General features: G+C 39.0%; 1 protein-coding gene across 13 annotated transcripts in view; it reads right to left on the bottom strand.

Moving 5' to 3' along the window:
• Nucleotides 1-15,560, bottom strand: part of Kmt2c (lysine methyltransferase 2C) — a 255,597-nt gene that overhangs the window by 84,758 nt on the left and 155,279 nt on the right. For all 13 annotated transcript variants that reach the window (XM_048786668.1, XM_048786672.1, XM_048786664.1 and 10 more), the window contains 2 exons: nt 11,832-11,951; nt 9,430-9,546 (listed from right to left, as the gene is read on the bottom strand). In XM_048786668.1, the coding sequence (XP_048642625.1) occupies nt 9,430-9,546; nt 11,832-11,951 (237 nt within the window). The remainder of the gene's footprint in view (nt 1-9,429; nt 9,547-11,831; nt 11,952-15,560) is intronic.

Below are 15,560 nucleotides of genomic sequence, written 5' to 3'. Positions count from 1 at the left end.
TATTATACAAATATTTCTGACCCCTAAAACACAGACCTATAGCAAAATAAAATAAAATAAACCTCATCAAAATTATAAAATCCATTTTTGGAAAAGCATGGTTAATAAAATAAAAAGACATTACAGAATACTGAGAAAATACTGAGAAAATAATCATGCATATGATGAAGGACTTGCATCCAGAATACATAAAGAACCCTCAAAACTCAGGAAGTTAAAAAAAAATACTGCCCAAAATTTTAATATGAACTGAAGACCTAAAGAGTTATATTACCATATAATGGATAAATAAACATCTTAAAAACCGACATTATGATTCTCTAGGAAATATAAGTTCCTGTGAATTGGGACGGTGACATATGGGAGGAGTCTGAAGGGACAGGGGACATTGAACCCCAACATTCTGATGAGTTTATTTTGCCAGAAGTTGTTGAGTTCCCACCCTTAGCCATGACTGAGGCATCCCTATGCACACCCTCAGTGGCACTGGCTTCTCCACTTCCTGTGGAGGGAACTAATCTTGCTCTGCCTATGGAAACAATAAAGACCTTTCATGATTCAGTTGCTCAGCATGAAAATGTTGATACTCCTTAGGACCCACCTCACCACTGTCTCCAGGCCTATAATTAGATCCAAGTCTAAGCAGTCCCCTATAAGTAAGGTACAGAATGTGGCCCATGAGCAGGTTTACTACACTTCCAAGAAACTTCTTGAGTTTTCAAGTTCATACAAGTAGAGGTCTGGGGAACATGTTGTGAGAATGGATTTTAAGGATGTGGGATAATGGTGGAAGGAACATAAAATCACATTAAGCTGGATTTATTGATATGTTGCATTAAGCAGAGATTCTACAATTAACATAAGAGCTCGCAGTGTTAAAAAGGATTGTTTGGATGGTTGGCTGAAGTATGGATCCAAAGACGATCTACTGTAAATGAGCTGGAAAAGCCTGATATCTCTTGGTTTACTGTTGATGAAGGAATTCAGAGGCTCAATTGGAATCCTTCAGTCGATCTGTCAGGTACAACCTTCGCCCCCATAATGGGAGGGTCCAGAACATGTGCCCTTTACCAAAACTATAAGAAACAAATCCGTGAGGGGAGCACCAGCATCGCTGAAGAGCTCCATTAGTGCTCTTCTTTGCATACCAGACCTTACTTGGGAGCTGAGGTCAATGAATTGGAGGACTTAAATGAGATGGGAACAATTGGATCCAGGGGAGGAAGAAGCCACGTGGCAGCACTGAATCAACAAAGACAGGCTGAACAGCAAGGGGAAGAAAGGACAAAATGTTCTACTCGTGTAGATCTCTGACACTGGCTAATTAATCATGGTGCTACAGAAGCCAAATAGACGGGAAATCCACCAAATTCTTATTTGACTTAAATAAGCAGAAAAATTCCAGGGCAAGGGTACAAAAGTCTGCCCTAGGTCATAACAGCAGAGACTCGAGGCCCTTCCAAATCCACTTCCCAGATTTGAGTCAATTTATAGATCCCTTGAAGGAAGGAGAAGCCAGGTCCCCTTGAGGAAGAACTCAGGTACAGTAACAAAACTCTTTTCTGTTAATCTTTCGCCCACCCTTCCCCAAAGGGATCTAAGGCCTTTTACTGTAACCTTTTACAGGGTAACTGTGCATTGTGGAAAAGACAATGATTAGACCTTTTGGGGACTATTAGACATTATAATTCTAGAAGACCCAAAATATCATTGTGGTTCTCCAGTAAAATAGGGGATTATGGAGTTCAGGCGATCAATGGGGTTTGGGCCAAAGTCAGACTCACAGTGGGTCCAGTGGGCCCCCAAACTCATCCTGTGGTTATTCCCCCAGTCCTAGAATGTATGTATAATCAGGATACATATACTTAGCACTTTGCAAAACTCCCACACTGGTTCTCTACCCTGTGGAGTGAGGGCTACTATGGGGGGAAAGGATAAATGGAAGCTCCTGGAGGTGCCTATACCTGGGAAAATAGCGAATCAAAAGCAATACTGCATCCCTGGAGGGATTGCAGAGATTAGTGCCACCATCAAGGACTTGAAGGATTCAGGGGTGGTGATTCCCACAACACCCCCATTAAACTCTCCTATTTGGCTTGTGCAGAAGATGAATGAGTCTTAGAGAATGACAGTTGATTATCATACGCTTAATCAGGTGGTGACTCCAATTGCAGCTGCTGTGCCAGATGTGGTTTCTTTGCTTAAGCAGATTCATACATCTCCTGGTACCTGGTATGAAGCACCTGATCTGGTAATTGCTTTTTTTGTCCACCCTTGTACCTAAGGACTAACAAACAATTTGCTTTCAGCTGGCAAGGCCAGCAATGTACCTTCACTGTCCTTCCTCAGGAGTATGTCAACTCTCCAGCATTGTGTAACAGCTTAGTTCACAGAGATCTTGATCACCTTTCTCTTCCACGCGGTATTACACTTGTCCATTATATCAATGACATTATGTTGATTGGACTGAGCAAAAGGTATCAACAACTCTGAACTTACTAATGAAGTATTTGTGTATCAGAGGATGAGAAATAAAGCCCACTAAAATTCAAGGGCCTTCAACTTCAGTAAGTTTCTGGGAGTCCAGTGGTATGGGACCTGTTCAGCTATCCCTTGTAAGGTAAAGGATAAGTTGTTGCCTCTGGCCACTCCTACAAATAAGAAAGAAGCACAACACCTGGGGGGCCTACTTGGATTTTGGAGGCAGCACATTCCTCACTTGGGTGTGTTACTTTAGCCCATCCAGCAAGTAACTAGAAAAGTTTCTTCTTTTCAGTGGGGTCCAGAACAGGTGAAGGCTCTGCAATAGGTCCAGGCTACTCGGCAGGATGCTCTGCCACTTGGGACATATGACCTAGCAGACCCAATGGTACTTGAGGTTTCAGTGGTAGATAGGGACGCTGTCTGGAGCCTTTGGCAGGCCCCCACAGATCAGTCACAGAGGAGGCTATTGGGATATTGAAGCAAGGCCCTGCCATCATCTTCAGACAACTGAAGATTCCCTTTGAGAAATAGCTCTTGGCCTGCTACTGGGCCTTAGTGGAAACTAAATGCTCGACCATGGGCCACAAAGTTACTATGCGACCTGAGCTGCCCATCATGAACTGGGCATCATGAAATGGCCAGATGGGTGATTATACACAGATTCATGGGCCATAGCCAATGATCTGATTGGCTGGTCAGGGAACTGGAGAGAAAATAATTGGAAAATTGGTGACAAGGACATTTGGGGAAGAGATATGTGGACAGAAGTCTATGAATGGGCAAAGAATGTCTCATGTAAATGCCCACCAAAAGGTGACCTCAGCAGAGGAGGACTTTCACAATCAGGTAGATAGGATGTCCCAATCTGTGGACAGAAGACAACTTCTTTCCCCAGCCACCCCTGTCATTGCCCAAATAGCTCAGAACAAAGTGGTCATGGTGGCAAGGATGGCGGTTATGCATGGGCTCAGCGGCATGGACTTCCACTCACCAAGGCTGATCTGACTACAGCCACTGCTGAGTGCCCAATTTGCCAACAGCAGAGATGAACCCTAAGCCCCTGATAAGGCATCATTCTGAAGCCAGATTTACAGATAGGTAGTTAGTGTAGCTAGGTAAATTGGGTCTAATATCGAGTAAGATAAATAAAATGGAGACCATTATCGAGAATGGAGTCCAGGAAAGCAGAGCAGCACTTGAGGAAATTGAAATGTTAATGTCCCCAAGGCCCAGAACCCATCCTAAGGAACTGTTAATGAAGCAGCTCCCAGCAAACAGGGGAGTGCTAATCAAAAGCCACCCCAGGCCCTTCCTGCCCAGATGACTCCTCCAGCCCACCTATCTCCCACCTTTTGGGCCTTCCCACCTGCATTCTATCACTGCAAGATAAAGGGAAACAAAAGACAGGAGTGTGGGAAGACTAATGGAAGACTATTATAAAAGAGGGAAGACTTCCCCCTTCCACGGATTCCCCCTTTGGGTCCCCTTCTTCCTCTGGGGAGAAGTCTTTCTGCTGTCCTTTAATAAAGCTTCTACTTTCCACTCTACACTTGCCTCAGTGTGCTCCTCTGGTGTTATACTTCAGCATTCCGGGAAGCAAGGACACGTCACTAGTAAACAGCGGTAACAATTCTCCGAGAGATCAGCCATCAACCTGGTGGCAAGTGGAAGGGGCAGCATTTGTCCTGACTGAAACAGACACTTATTCTGGGTATGGACTTGCCTTACCTACACGTAATGCTTCAACAAAACCACCATCCATGGACTTACAGAATGCCTTATCCATCATCATGATATTCCACACAGCATTCCTTTGGACCAAGGAACTCACTTCACAGCCAAAGAAGTGAGGCAATGGGCACATGCTCATGGGATTCACTGGTCTTATCATGTTCCCTGTTCCCCACCATCCGGAAGCAGCTGGTTTGAAATAACGATGGAATGGACTTTTGAAAATACAGTTATAGTGCCTGCTAGGTGGCAACACCTTGCAGGGTTGGGGCAATGTTCTCCAGAAGGCTTTCCATACTCTAAATAAGGGTCCACTTTATGGTACTGTCTCTCCTATTGCTGAAATTCATGGGTCCAGGAATCAAGGGGTGGAGGCAGGAATGGTACCACTCACCATTACCCCTAGTGACCCACCAGAAAAGTTGTTGCTTCCTATCCCTGCAAACTTATGCTCTGCGGGCCTAGAAGTCTTAGTTCCAAAAGAAGAAATGCTTCTGCTGGGAGGTATAACAATGATTTCATTAAAATGGAAGTGAAGACTTCCCCCTGGTCACTTTGGGCTCCTCATGCCTCTGAGTCAACAGACTAAGGAGGGAGTTACGGTACTGGCAGGGATGATTGATCCATATTACCAAGGAGACATTGGACTATTAGTTCACAATGGAGGTAAGGAAACATGCTACTGGAATGCAGGAGATCCTTAGAGTGTCGCTTGGTATTACCCTGTCCTGCTATCCAGGTCAATGGGAAACTATAACAACAGAATCCAGGCAAGACAACAAATGTCTCAGACCATTCAGGAATGAAGGTGTGGGTCACACCTCCAGGGAAAGAGCCAAGATGTGCCGAGGTGCTTGCTGAAGGCAGAGGGAATAAAGAGTGGGTAGCAGAAGAAGGTAGTCCTAAATACAAACTATACCATTAAGAATATGTTTGTACATAGTTACACATGCAATAAAATGATATGTTTGTTACTCTGTTATTCATCAAGTAATAGAATACTGATTGACTTAACATTAGGGCTTAAAGTAACTGTTTTTGTTTTCCTTATACTCTGGGGAATAACAGTACTGCATTTTCCATTGTACAAAGATTAGTTATGTTAGTTGGAGTTGTCACCTTGTTATTGTATTTATTTGGAGATTAAGTATGATGTAAGTAGTCAGGTTTGGACATCAAATTGACAAGATGTAGACTAGTAACAGTTAATTTGAATTGTCAACTTGATTGGATTAAGAGATGCCAAAGATCAAGAGGCATTGTCAAAGAATGATTGGCATATATGATAGCAAACTCAAGTGCAGCCCCTCCCTAAGTGTGGGCAGCACCATCCAAAAGGATGGTGGCCTGGATGGAATAAAAGTTGGAAGAACAAGGAAGCAGAAGCAGATAGAAGCTCAAATCTTCTTGAATGGGTCTTAATTGTGCCTGCGATCACCTGAAGCTATCAGACTCTTCCCTCCTTCACTCTTTCAAAGTGATCTCTGCCAGTGAATTCTCCAGGGAGTTCCCAGAAGCCTTTGATCTTGGGTTGGGGTAGCATCTTTGAACCCTCTTGTTCTGAGGCTTCAACCTTTTACAGTGTGCAGCTACTGGTTCCTCCAGTTCTCCACCCTACAGATGGTCATAGTGCACGCTCCAGCTTCTGGTTCTGTAAGCCAATCTAATAAATTTATTTTTCATAATCATACTTCCTGTTGATTTTGTTCCCTAGGGAACCCTGATTAATACATTGTCACCTCCTTATGAGAATGGCTAAATTAAGAACAACCAGCTGCCACAGCCCTGCCACCACCGGAGGTTTATTCTCAGGGTGCCACCACTTGCTGTAACTGCTACCTGGAGATCTACTGCCAGAGTGCATGCAGGTTTGGTTGCAGGCGGCCACCTCCATCTTGGGACACCAGCCAGGACCTGGGGGACCAGGGTGCCTTTAGGTTTGCTGCCACCGCCATCTTGGGATGCAGCAAACTTTGGAGACACTGACCAGGACCAAGAAGTCCAGTATTGACGTGCCTATGGGTTTGGCTACAACTGAGGTCTTCCTGCTGGGAGTGCTAGTGACCACCATCTTACTGCTTCATCCCAGGGTCACCCCTTTGTGTGAGTACACCCCTGGTGGTCTCAGCAAATTGGAACATCACTGAGATCTTAAGGCTGCAGTGAGGTAGAGCCTGTGATGTCTGAAGCCCAGATCTGTCACATAGTGACTGAAATGTCTTGGATCAGTCTGGGCCAGACGGTCCTGTGAAAAGTTGGAGAATTTTGCCCAGGGGAAGCACAGGTTGGAGAGACTGGAGAGAGCCAGGCTCTCCCAAGTTCCACGGTCCTGAAGCACTCAGGGACGGATGGGGCTGGCTACATCAGGTTGGAGGGTTGGAAGATGGTGTGAGGTCATCTTCCTATCAGCTCACCCATCCAGGCAGTCCACCACCCACCAGACTAGAACTCCTCTCTTTCACTCTTTTCTATTAATTTTTATTTCTATCTTCTCTCCTCCCTCAATGGAATCACATCACTACTTCAGTTCGTGCTTTGTCCACCATTTGAAATTATGAACCCTTTTAGCAAACTTACTTTTTTATACTGTAGACAATGACTATTGCTATCTCTAAGAGACTCACCTCATAGGCAAAGACATCCACAGACTGAAGGTGAAGGGATGGGAAAAAACATGTCACTCACATGGACTGCGTAAATAAAAGCAGGGATTTCCAAACCTTCATATCAGATAAAGTGGACTTCAAGCCAAAAGCCACAGTTAATCAGAGGGACCAAAAAGAACATTTCATACTGCTTAAGGGAATTTTACATCAAACATAGTGATCATAAATATTTATGCGCCAAACAATGGAGCACTTATATACATCAAACAAACCTACCTCAATTTCAAGAATCAAACAGACCACAACACAATAATACTGGATGACTTTAACACACTGCTCTCACCACTGGATAGATTCTCCAAACAAAAACTAAATAAAGAAACTATAGAACTAAATAATACAATCAATGATTTAGACTTAAAAGACAGAATACTTCATCCATTAACGAGTGAACACACTTTCTTCTCAGCAGCACACAGATCCTTCTCTAAAACAGACCATATCTTATGCAAGAAAGCAATAATTAGCATATACAAAAAATATAGATAATAACTTACATTCTATCAGATCATAATGGAATAAAATTAGAAACCCAACTATAAAGTAAAAAACAGAATATACTCAAACACCTGGAGACTAAATAATATACTACTGAATGATGAATGGGATAGCAGAAGAAATCAAGGATGAAATAAAAAATACGGGGCTCAGTTGGTAGAGTGCTGGTCTCACATGCATAAGGACCTGGGTTCAAGCCCAGCAACACACCACAAAAAAAAAAAAAAAAAAAAGAAAAAAGAAATAAAAAATACTTTGATGTAAATGAGAATCCCAATACAACATATTAAAATCTCTGGGATGCTATAAAGGCAGTACTGAGAGGAAAGTTCATTATATTGAGCTCATTCATTAAAAGATTAAAAAGTCAATGAATAAATGACCTAATATTAACACCTCTAAGCCCTAGAAAAAAGAGGAACAAATCAACATCAAAAGCAGTAGTTAACAGGAAATAATTAAAATGAGAGCTGAAATCAAATGAAAGAAACAATTCAAAAAACGGACAAAACAAAAAGTTGGCTTCTTTGAAAAAATTAAGTTGATAAACCCCTAGCTAGAGTATATATAGAGAAAACTCAAATTACTAAAATACGTGATGTTGGGCTGGGGATGTGGCTCAAGCGGAAGCATGCTCGCCTGGCATGTGCAGAGCGCAGGGTTCGATCCTCAGCGCCACACAAAAATGAAATAAAGATGTTGTGTCCACCAAAAATTTAAAAATAAATATTAAAAAATTTTTCTCTCTCTAAAAAAAATACGTGATGTAAAAGGAAATATCATAATGGACACTACTATAATATCAAAGATAATTAGAAGCTGTTTTGAAAAGTTATGCTCCAATAGAAAATCTTGATGATATCAACAAATTTCTAGGGACACATGATCTACCCAAATTGAATCAGGACATACATAATTTAAACAGATCAATTTCAAGCAATGAAATAGAAGATGCCACCAAAAGCCTACCAATCAAGAAAATCCCAGGACCAGATAGATTCTCAGCCGAATTCTACAAGACCTTCAAAGGAGAACAGGAACTGCTCACAAATGCAACGGCCCGGATGAACCTCAAGATAGTTATGCTCAATAAAATAAATTAGACCAGAAAGAATACGTTCTACATCATTTCACTTATCTATAATTCTAGAAAACAAAAACTTACTCATATGAGGGAAATTAGATAAACCACTGTTTGGGGAAAAAGCGTTTGTTTTTGGTATAAAGCATAAGTGAGGCAGAGGGTCCAACAGAAACTTTGGAGAATAAATGCATTCACTGTTTTGATTGTATTGTGGTTTTCCAGGGTATATACACGGCAACACTTGCAAAGTTATATATCATATTTGTAGCCTTATATCAAGTATACATCAATAAGCCTGATTTTTAATTTGCATCTTTTAAAGAAAGACCAGAATCCAAGTTTTCTTTCTTCTTGTGCAACTATAAAATTGAATAATTTCACCTTTCTTGAACCAAAAATCACATTTAGAATTTTTAAAACAGTATTTCAGTGAAATAGTAAATTTACTACATTAAATATTAGCCAATATTCAAACACATTTTAATACGCATTTATAGAAAATTTCATGAAGTGCCAATGAGTAAATATTTATCAATCCTAAAATATGCCAAAGGCAGCCATAAAAACTGTTTAGAATCCATACTGATCTGCAAAAATTATAGTTTCTTCTATACGCCTTATTATAACATGAGAGCAACACCAATCAAAAACTCAAAATGCCAACCTAATAAACTTTTCAGAGCTCTAAGAATATAATGTGTTGGTTGATTTAAAAAAATAAAAATAAAAGAGCAAAGATATTCCATATTGGTTCTTAGGGGAAGGTTGGCATAGAGTCAACAAGAATGAGAAAAATAACATAAAAGAAAAGCTAACCTGAGGTTCAAAACAACAAGAAAAAAAAGTAGAGATACAGTAAAATTTCAAGAAGTCAGCCTGTTTAGGATAGAAAAAACTTGCTACAAATGAGATTATCATTAATTGACATTTAAAGACCATAGCAAATATAAATAAAATAAGTCTCACCCCAGGTAGAACAACAGCTCCGAGTCCACCTTTTAATTTGGACCTGCCTCTGCCACCTCGTCCTGACAGGCCTGCACCACGAGGCCTCCGCTTGCCTGGGAATCCAGAGCCCCGGCCCTACATAACAGATGAGGGTAAGTCAACACTCTGGAAGAGCCCAAAGAAATGTTTAGATCCAAATGTGAGATACAACATTAAATTCAATGTTACACAGATACTTGCCTCTCTTTTATTCTGATTAGATGAAACATAATAAAAGATAAGTCTTATGTACCCTTTATGTATTCCACAACTTAAAACTTAAGTATAAAATATTGATATAATGTTAGAATCAAAGGTTGTGCCTTTTCTGTGTGTGCATGTTCTCCCTCAGCAGGCCTTGGCATTACTTTTTCATCTCCTGTTCCTACATTCTGCATGGCTAGCAGAGCCACACCTCATCCAGTTTTTTTTGATGTACAACATTCATATTCAATGAAAAATAGGTAGAAGGAAAGACTCTGGATAACTGGTCTCTCAGGGATAATAATAATATCTAGTGTTTATGGAGTAGTTACTATGTCCTGATCCAAGCACTTTTTACTCTCAATGAACCCACAGAGGAGATGCTTGTTTTATTAACCCCACTTTGGAGATAAATGTAATGAGATCTAAAAACTTCAAGTTACTTGTCACAGGAGCAAAGCTGGCTCCAGTCCCTATTTTTAAACTAGTATTCTGCACTGCTACTTTGCACGAAAGTTCATTATTGCTAGTGTAAAACTGTATTCTTACTGTCAAAATTAAGTCAATTTCCTAGATTATTCATAGCTATCCTATGAAGTGAACATGTCAGCTTCATTTTACCATAGTATTAAGGGGGAAAATTATTTAAAGATTATGGGAAAACTGAAAAAAGGGTTAAAGTTTTGCTTTAAATAAACTTAAAATGAGAATTATTTATTGGACATTTTACTCAACACATGAAAAAGTTCCTATGGGAAAACATGTTAAATTCCCTAGTGTTTTAAAAATGTAAGTACCAGAGTTTGGGGTCCCCCCCACCTTGTTTATTCTCAGACTTATGTATTATTCCTGGGGGGAAAATGGCATTTATACAAATACATATATTATGTACACTTAAAATTGTTAAAATAATCAGAAAAATTCTTTCTGATGTTTTCCCCTAATGAATTAAATAATACCTCTTCAACTGATGTCACTTGTCAGATGTGCTGAACTCATTTCTCATTTAGAATAGTTTCCAGTCAAAACTGATGGTGATGTTGCGAGAATAACATACACACACACACACACACACACACACACACGAACAAAGGCAAGGAAGGTTATTTTCCCCTTTGATTTTAATTAATAGAACTGCCTTCCAGGTTTCAAATTGTCTCTCCTTGTCTTCTCTTACTCTGTCTCCCCTAGGTCCTCTGAGACAAAGGTCCATCAGCTTCTTTGAAAAGGGATGGACAGGAAGAGGTTGGACTGGAGAATTTTTTGTAAAAGTAGTATAGAAGATTTCATTGAAGTTAAAAAGCACTAATTAAAAACCAGGGCAACAGTCATCTCTGAATTTATTTTCCCTAATGTCAAATAATGCAGATAAGAAAGTATACAAAAACTAACAGCATTTGCTGTAAAACTGTCAAACTAATCATCTTTTACATGCTCAAAACAAATATTTATACTTAAACACTTTCCAGTATCTGGGTAAGTTAAAAAACAGTTCTGATCATGATAGAAAATAAAGTACAATCGCTGAAATCCTTCATTAGTCTAAATATTAAAGACTTATTCCAAAATTATATAAAATATAGAACATGAAAAAAATTACATTCTCTACCCAATTATATTTCAAGTTTTGAGATGACTGATATCGTTTCAAATTGATGTTTTCCCTTCAAAATGTATCATTAACTTACTTCAAGGACTAGAAGAATCATCCACCAATGGCATGGAAAAAAGCTCTATGATTCTGAGGTTAACACAATGAAATCTGACGCAATTCTGATACTTCTCCTCCCTTAATACATAATAGATTAATGGAGCTTTTTTTCCCCTCTGTTCTTTTCTAAGGAACAGAAATGTTATGATGTCATGAAGAAACGAGTCCTTGATCACGGAGTGACCTGTGTGACAAGGACTTCCCCCTTACAGAAACACTGCCTAGTAACTAAAGGAGTCAACCATAAACAGAGTCACTAAAAATTACACTTGTAGAACTACAATTAACTCTCATATTCTAGATCTTACAATGAAAGCATATTATTTCTTTACGTTAAGAAATTTTAAGATTTAAAAAGTAGCTCTGAAAGCTAAATCTAGAAAAGACAGGTTTGATTCTTAACATCCAATAGGACAAAACAAACCAGAAAGAAATGATACATGAATGTAAATGCAATTTTATTTACCACTTTGATGCTCCAAATGGCACTGCCAGGAAGCTGCCTGGGTTTAAAAATTTCCCGACCTTCTGAAATGTCTGGGGACCAGGAAGGTGGGCTCACTGTATTATGGGTACTCCAAGCCCCCTAGGATATGGCAGGTGAGAAAATAGATGTATAAAACTTAGCAACATAAAAGATCAAAGCCAGCAACTAAGGAATCTTAGAACAGCAAAAACAAATGCAAACGTATGGAAATTTAGGACATATTGCTTCAAGATAGGGAAAATAAACTTATCACAGTGACTTCATACTTATATGTTTGCAGCTATAATTTACATTAAATATTTTTTCTGGTTGAAACATCACTATAATAAGACATTAAAAATTGAGGTTTATATGACACCAACAGTGACTCATAAACTACAATAATAGCACACAAAAAAGTCAATCACATGAAGAATTAATATAAGAACTATTTGGAGATATTTTCTTCTGTCAAGTATAACTGTGCTGAAAATGTCAAACTGCTAACATCAAAGAATGTGATATCCTATTAAAACCAAACCAGTAGGCCAAAAAATGCAATCAGAAACATGAGTGATCAATAAATGTATACACTTGAAACCATGAAATGTTAGTATGTAACCTTGAAATGCAAATAACAAAATCTTAGTGTTTAGTAACACTTCCTTCAATGGTCATTAGTTGTAAATTTTTATTTTTTATTTAGTAGCATGAATATCTTATAAATAGGGACAAAATTTTATGAAAAGTGAGGAAATATTCAAGCAAATTGTCCTAAATTTGCAAATTAAAATGCCTAAAGTACCTAATAAACTACATGGGAAATAGTCTTAAAAAAAAAAAAAGGTTAAAAAAAACCAAAAACTAAGGCATTATACTTCCAAGTAAGCAACACTCATCAATAATCTAGAATTAATCTGATGAAGATGATAAAGAGCATAAAGAAAAATGTTTAAATTTTCTCCAGGAAAGTAACTTTCAGAGAGGGAAAAAAGAAAAATCAAAACAACTAAGAACTTATTTTGTATTTGGTAATTCAATGATATGTGCTATTAACTTTAATAATAACCAAAACTAAAGACATTGTTCACAGTACTTACCAGGTTTCTAGATTACCAAACTAAATAAATAAGAATATCATTAATTACATAAAAATGACACATGAATTAAAACAAGAAACACGAGTTTTGACTATTTCACTTAGGAAGAAAGATGGTTAATGAAGTAACAGTGTTTTGAAGGAAAAAAAAATAACATAGGAGGGAGAGACTGGTTTCATTTTTAATTCATAAACTATAGCCACAACCATTTTAAGCCCATTCAACACATTATCTCCAGCACAAACTACTGTTTGGTCTTCAGTCATATTCTGGGTTTTTTCCCAGACCATCCAATCTCTAACCCAGCTTTTTCCACACTCAGCTTACCAGAGACACAACCACAACATGAGAACCACCTTGGATGAACCTTCAACTGTGTCTCTGTTGCCTTCCCTACTGTGCTTGTTCAGAGACTCTGGTAATCACTATACAGCAAAAGCCCTTTCTATTCTTATTTTAATCAAGCCCTGACATCTGCACACAGCTCTGCTGCATTTTGTGGCAGCAGCACATTCACAGGTCCTGCCCACCCTGCTGATCTTTCTCCATCTCATATGCATATTCTTCCTCCACCTGACTCCTGAAGTGCTAGAGCTTCCCAGGGATGAAGCACAAATTTTAAACAGTATCATCCTCTTCCCACCACTCCTTCAATCCAGTCATCACCAAGACCAGAACCTCTGAGCTTTGTCTCAGGTCTATGCCCTGCACTGCCACTGCCAGCAGCCTCATGATGGCTCCCACCCTCTTACCCCACCCCATGCAACCACCCACTAGGTTTTATACTTCCTGCCCACTGAGGTCTCGTCCAGTTCTTCGCCCCTGGTCCATCTGCCCCCAGCAGCCAGAGGAAGTTTCCAGAAACATAAGTCTCCTCAGTGCACTGGAATACAAACCACCCTCATCCTCATCCTATGGACAAATCTCCCTGCTGGTAAACCAACCTAGCTACCCGGGCTTCCTTGCTGTCCTTTAAACATGCCTAGCTCTTCCCAGTCATGGCCCAACAGACTCAGAACCCTTTGCTACTCCAGCTCTCCATGGCTTCTGCTCCTGCTCCTCCTCCTGCAGGTCAGGCATTGAGCACTGCCAGTCCAGCAGGCCTTCCTCAGCCCTGCAAATAAGCCATCAGCAACTTCCCTCACCACATCTGTGGCATCACCAACTGGGGTGTCTCACTGCTTATAACATTATTTAGTTGCACAGAAAGCTGGGGCAAGAGATAATTAACTTTACTTCTCTCAATATTTCCACTGGCTTTTCTAGGAGGATATGAGTGCTCATCTCAAATTTCTTTTGGTATATCTTTTAGTGTGATGTCTGTAGACCATTCTCAAGATACATAATAAAAAGTCATACTCTAAGATAAAAATAATACTGATTTTTTTCATGAATAAGAATTTTCTGGTGATTATGTATTATTCATCACAATTTAAAAGTTAGCTTTGATGCAAAACTATATTTCATTTCCAAAAGCATTTACATTTCATATAACATGGATAAACCAGATGAAGGGCTTTATAGATCAAGAATGTTTGGATGCCATTTTGGTGATAACTAGGAAACTACTCAACTGCTACGAAGAATTTATATAATAAAAGCTTGGGTAATTACACTATGAATTTTAATAAGTATATTATCATAAGACATTGGAAGACAGATTATGTGCAATTTTATAGGAACTAAAGAAAATTATGATTATATATACATATTTTGACAAAGAAGAAATCACCTAAAATATTCTTTAAACCTTAAAACCGAAATACAGTTGTAATTATCAAACTTTAGTTATAAATTATCCCTCAGATCTAAGCTTTGATCAAAAAGAACTTGCATAACCATTCAAAAAGGTCAGCCCCATCTGCACCGTATGTGCTCTGCAGTGGCACAGCGGCACCCTGTCCTGGCCCTGCTCCACAGCACTCACCCTGACCAATCTGGAGAAGAAGCCATGCTGTTTTTGTTCTCTGCTAAGTTTTCTGTTCAGCAGCTATTCAACACTTTTTTTTTTTTCCTTCTGATAATCTACTGTCTTTTTTTGCATGAATGTATATATGAATTAGTTCATCAGTAAACAATGTACTATACTATAAAATACACTAATCCTACCAATAGTATCTTGAGCCCTCTGACTGCTCCTCAATTCACTTGGAATACAAACCACCCTCATCCTCATCCTATAGACAAATCTCCTTTGTTTTGGATTTCCTTGCACATTAAAAAAAAAAAAAAAAAAAGGCAATCTATCCCAAGGTACTATATATATGTTCTTAAACTACCAAAGGGTTAATATGATTAACCCTTATATACCCAAGTTCAATTCTGCAAATATGTCAAAATGTTGATAGGAAAAGACATACATAGGCTGAAATTGAAAGGTTGGAAGGAATCATATCACTCATATGGACTTCGGAAACAAGCAGGAGTGTCCATACTCATATCAAATAAAATAGATTTCAAGCCAAAGTTAATCAAAAAGAGATAAAAGAGGGGACACCTATCATCAACTACTGCTTAAGGGAACCATACACCAACAAGACATAACAATCATAAATATTTATGCCCCAAACAATGGTGCAGCTATGTTCGTCAAACAAACTCTTCTCAAGTTCAAGAGTCTAATAGACCA

This window comes from Marmota marmota, unplaced genomic scaffold (assembly GCF_001458135.2).
Source record: "Marmota marmota marmota unplaced genomic scaffold, marMar, whole genome shotgun sequence".
NCBI classification, from domain to species: Eukaryota; Metazoa; Chordata; class Mammalia; order Rodentia; family Sciuridae; genus Marmota; species Marmota marmota.
The sequence above is the reverse complement of the archived record's forward strand: the minus strand, read 5'-3'. Positions and strand labels throughout refer to the sequence as shown.